The sequence below is a fragment of the Petaurus breviceps genome, unplaced genomic scaffold (genome assembly GCF_028583685.1).
Source record: "Petaurus breviceps papuanus isolate PSGF00001 unplaced genomic scaffold, PetGlider_PUasm1.0 90701, whole genome shotgun sequence".
Classification (NCBI taxonomy): domain Eukaryota; kingdom Metazoa; phylum Chordata; class Mammalia; order Diprotodontia; family Petauridae; genus Petaurus; species Petaurus breviceps.
Window position 1 is genome coordinate 3,738,812 of NW_027187316.1, and position 5,060 is coordinate 3,743,871.

The window sequence follows — 5,060 nt, forward strand, 5'->3', positions numbered from 1 at the left end:
GTAAATGCTTCCCATTCTGCTGTACTAATACTTACTGCTACTAATTGTGTCATCATGTACATGTTGTATAGTATGAACTTCTTATTTCCATAAGTTTCTCTTGAAGGATGCACCTCTGTTAACCTCTTTGAGTTTGTTTACTTGTATATTAAGTGGAAATCATGGTATCTATACTACCAGTCTTAAAGAATTGTTATGAAGCTCAAATGAGATCATTTCCATGAAGCACTTTGCAAACTTGAAAATGTTATATGAGTGCCAATCATTGTCATGATTATCATCTTTTATTTCAACGTAAATGTGCCAGGGAGACCAATTCACTCTCTAAAGGATTAGCTGACTTCGTACTCTATGTGATTAACTGAAATAGGTGCTAAACATAGCAGCATTGTGAAACAAACTAGGAAAACAATAATTTCTTATAAAATTTTGATAGGTTGCATAAAACTGAGTAGTGATTTTGGCCTTGAGTAGATTTCCTCTTATCATTTACTGACGATACTCTTTATTTATCTCCATGAAATTTCATGATTACGTGGGACAGAGGAAAGAGGGAGAATTTAAGGGTGCAGCCAGTGATAAGAGAACATGACTACCACCCAAGTCATCCCCTTCACAGTGAATCCCCACAAGATCAGGGTAAAGTGGCAACAGCTGATTTATGGATTGACCAGGAAACCTGCTGGTTGGAGCACCATAATACAGGTCAAGCCTGGGAAACAAAAGGTATGTTCAAAACCATACATATGGCACACAAATGTGGCAAGTGTCAACTTTTCACTGCCCTGGGCAACTTGCTTTTTTTTTTTGTTAAGTTGCATAGAAGATGCCGGTCTGAATTGGTACAGAGAGTTTCCTTATGAAATAATGAAGAGTGAAATGAGCAGAACCAAGAGAACATTGTACACAGTGACAGCAATATTGTTCTAAGAACAACTTTGAATTACTAGGTCATTTTGAGCATTATAAATACTCAAATAAAATACAAAGGATTTATAAAGGAATATGTTATCTACCTCCAGAGAAAGAACTGATGAATAGAAGTATGTACAACATGGTTTTACATATATACATACTTAATTTAATATATACATTCTTAATTTGTACATACATACGCACATATATATATCCACACACATATATACATGTACACACACATATATATATTGGCGTCTAATGGTAGCCTTCTCTAGGGCAAGGTGGAGAGGGAGGGAGAGAAAAAATAAAAAGTACACAGCAGAGAACAAAAGAAAACTTAGAGGGGCAGCCAGGTGGCTCAGCGAGTAAGACCACCGGCTCCAGTGTCGGGATGACCTGGGGATCGAATGCCAGGCTCAGACACTCAGCACCACACCCAGAAATGACTGGCCGTGTAACCTTGATCAAGTTGCTTAACCCCGATTGCTTAAAAAAAAAAAGAAAACTTAGAAGGACTCACAGAAAAGCAGAACAGCTTTGAAAATGATGTGTAATATTTATCACATAGTTTTTCCAGAAAAAAAAAAGCAAGCAGTTGAAATGGAAATTTATGGTTTTATATTGATTTTTCTTTTTATGTTGTGTATATTCAAGAAAATGTTTTCTTTTTTTCTTTTTTGCACTTAAGTTCAAAATTAATAGAATTTCCTTATGTGGGGCTTCCTTATGCTGAATAAATAACAGGTCCAGTCCCAGTCCAGTTACGGGTTTACCAAGGATTTATTTACTTTAGAAGGATCTTTTTACTAGGGAGCCCTGGTACAGGCCAACCCTGGAAAATAAACTTTGCATGCCCCTATATAGGTATATGCAAATCTAACAAAGAAGTAACATAGTTGCTACTCCTAACTTGGCCCTAGGAAAAGTTTACCTCATAAAAGTAGACTTTTTCAGACTCCTAGAACAAGATTCAATTATCTGAGGGTCTCTAGCTTTAACTATGTGATTTCCCTTGCCAAGCTACCGACAACAGTCTCAATGTAAGTGAGCCTGACCACATGGAGTCTGGTGGGGGCCTTGAAATTTCTTAATCTTTTTCCTATTTTCCTTTGGATTTAGAGAAGGGAGAGTCTTTTCAACTTCTTGTTTCTTGAGTTCCCATTCTTCATCTCTTTGATCCAATGACAGCCCCTTCTCCTGGGCCATTAATCGGTAGGCCTGACATTCAACCTCGGCCCTAGAAAAGAGAAGAAAAAGGACGGTCATTTACCATTTCAAAAGCACATCTGAAATTATTGCTCTCTTGTCGCTGAAGATAACTCAGGCTAGGTAAAGCAGTGAATAAAGAATGAGGCTTGGAGTAAGGAAGATCTGAGTTGAAATTTGGCCTCAGACACTTCCTAGGCATATGACCTTCAAGTAAGTCACTTAACTCTCTTTGCTTCAGTTTCCTCAACTATAAAATGTGTATAATAACACCACCTACCCAGAATGACTGTTGTAAGGATCAAATGAGATAATATTTGTAAAGTGCTTAGCACACTGCCTGGCTTTTATAATAGGTGCTATATAAATGCTTCTTTTTACCCTTCCTCTCTTCTAGTATAATAATAACCCAGTACCTGAATAGAAATAAAATAGAAGCACCCTCCAACAAAACAAAACAGAATATTCTAAAGATTTACCCAACTGGAAAGAATGGAATGCTGATTGTTTAAATCTTGATTTAACGCATTTTTTAGGCTAGATGCAGATATTCTTAATTTGAGATCTATGAACTTGTTTGCTTGAGTTTTTAAAATTCATATATTTTAATGTAATTTGATATAGCTCAACAGACTTGGTTTCCTTTGTAATCCCATATATTTTATTTTATGCATTTTAAAATCTTATTCTGAGAAGAGGTCCATAGGTTTCATCAGACTGCCAAAAGGTTCATGATGCAGAGACAGCAAAAACTCTTTGCCTAAAGTATCTCACGCTTATTATCTATGTGTACTCGTACATGTCTCTTAACTTTCCTGGGCCTCAGTCTTCTCATTCATAACATGAAGAAGTTGAACTAGATGACTTCCAACTTCTCTTCCATCACTAAATCAATGATCCTGTATGTTAAATGGCTGTAACTCTTGGCCATGTGTAACATTTTGGACACCCCAAACTGTCTTTTAGATATGACAAATGTTCAGGCAAAAATCAATCACTCTACATGTATTAAGCCCTTACTCTGTTCCAGGCATGGTAGTAGGCACTGGAATACAAATATAAAAGTAAAACAGTTCCTGCTTAAAAGGAGATTATAATCTACTAAAGGGATTCAGCATAGTCAAAGATAAGTAAAGATAGAGTTTATATATATATATATATATATATATATATATATATATATATATATATATATATATATATACACATACACATACACATACACACACACAATCAGGGCAGTTAAGTAGTAAAGTGAATAGAGTACCAGGTCTGGAGTCAGGAGAACCTGATTCAAATCTGGCCTCAGACACTTACTCAACATGTGACATTGGACAAGTCATTTAATCCCGTTTGTCTCAGTTTCTCTTCTGTAAAATGAATTGGAGAAGATAATGATAAACAATTCCAGTATCTTTGCTAAGAAAACCCCAAATGGGTCACAGAGAGTTGGACACAAGTGAAAATGACTCAACAGCAAAATACAAAATCAAGGAGAAGGTGCCATTATCAACTGGGAAAATCAAGAAAAGTTTCTTGAAGGAGGTGTCATTTGAGCTGAATTTTGAGCTAAAGGTTACAAGAGGTAGAAGTGACACAGGGCAGCATTCTGTGCATAGGGAAACCTGGATGAACACACTGAAGTATGAGATGAGATGTTATATAAAAGTAAAATAGTCTGATTGAATCATAGAATGCATGTGGATGAATATGTCATTGGTCTAGAAAGATGTGTTGAAGCCAGAATGTGAAGGTCTTGAAAGGCCAAACAAAGGATTCTATACTTTATCCTAAAGGCAATTAGAATTCAATCAATCATTTAACTAATAATCATATTAAGCACATACTATGTGGCAGGCAGTATGCTAAGCAACGGAGATACAAAGACAGAAATGAAATGGTCCCTGCCCTCAGAAAGATTACATTCTATCAGGGAGATGTGCAAGTATATACAAAACAACGGGCAGGCATTTTGGAATAGAGGGCACTAACTTTCTGGGACATAGATGTTCCATGATCAGACCTATGGTTTAGAAATACCAATTTGCCAGCTGTATGAAAGAGGAATTAATGAGGGGAGCTAAGTTTTGTGCATATAAATATGGAGTCTGATATTTTGAATCACAAATAGAAATTATTAAGATTTACAGCTGTGGTTCTCAAACTTAGCAAGGTGGATGGTTCACAACACAATATATTCTTTGCTGTGAGGAATCAGGTGAAGGAATGCTGAAGAAACATCAGTATTACAACATTTAGGATGTCATTGGCATGGCTACCTTCTTCAGTGCTTACTCATTAAAAGTGTATTTTAAAAGTTTAATCTACTAACTTAATTAGAATTTTATTCTTTGAGAACACATCTCTAGAGATATAATGGAACTCAGTAAAAAAAAATGTATTTGTTTTACTGAATTTTGCCTAATGCTTAGCTGTTCTGGAATAGATCCATTCTAAAAAGCAAGGAACCAAAGACATCAAATAAGAGGGGAGGGAGAGGACCTATTTGTATGAAAATATTTGTAGCAGCTTGTATTGTGGTGGGTAAGAATTGGAAATTGAGGGGATGTCCATCAATTGAGAAATGACTGAACAATTTGTGGTATATGATTGTAATAGAATATTATTGTACTATAAGAAATGACAAGCAGTCTGATTTCAGAAAAACCTGGTAACACTTACAGGAGCAGAGTGAAGTGAGCAGAACCAGGAGAACATTGTACACAGTGACAGCAACATTGTATGATGATCAACTGTGGATGACTTAGCTATTCTCAGCAATGCAATGAACAAAGACAACTTCAAAGGACTCATGACGAAAAATGCTCTTTGCCCCCAGAGAAAGAACTGATAGTATTTGAATACAGACTGAGTCATATTATTTTCCCCTTCCTTCCTTCCTTCCTTCCTTCCTTCCTTCCTTCCTTCCTTCCTTC

At 36.1% G+C, this 5,060-nt stretch overlaps 1 protein-coding gene across 1 annotated transcript in view; it reads right to left on the bottom strand.

Moving 5' to 3' along the window:
- Positions 1 to 1,428: 1,428 nt before the first annotated feature.
- Positions 1,429 to 5,060, bottom strand: part of ANKRD66 (ankyrin repeat domain 66) — a 24,533-nt gene continuing 20,901 nt past the window's right edge. Inside the window, exon 4 of the mRNA XM_069065821.1 lies at positions 1,429 to 2,155. Coding sequence (XP_068921922.1) covers positions 1,954 to 2,155 — 202 coding nt within the window. The 3' untranslated portion in view covers positions 1,429 to 1,953. The remainder of the gene's footprint in view (positions 2,156 to 5,060) is intronic.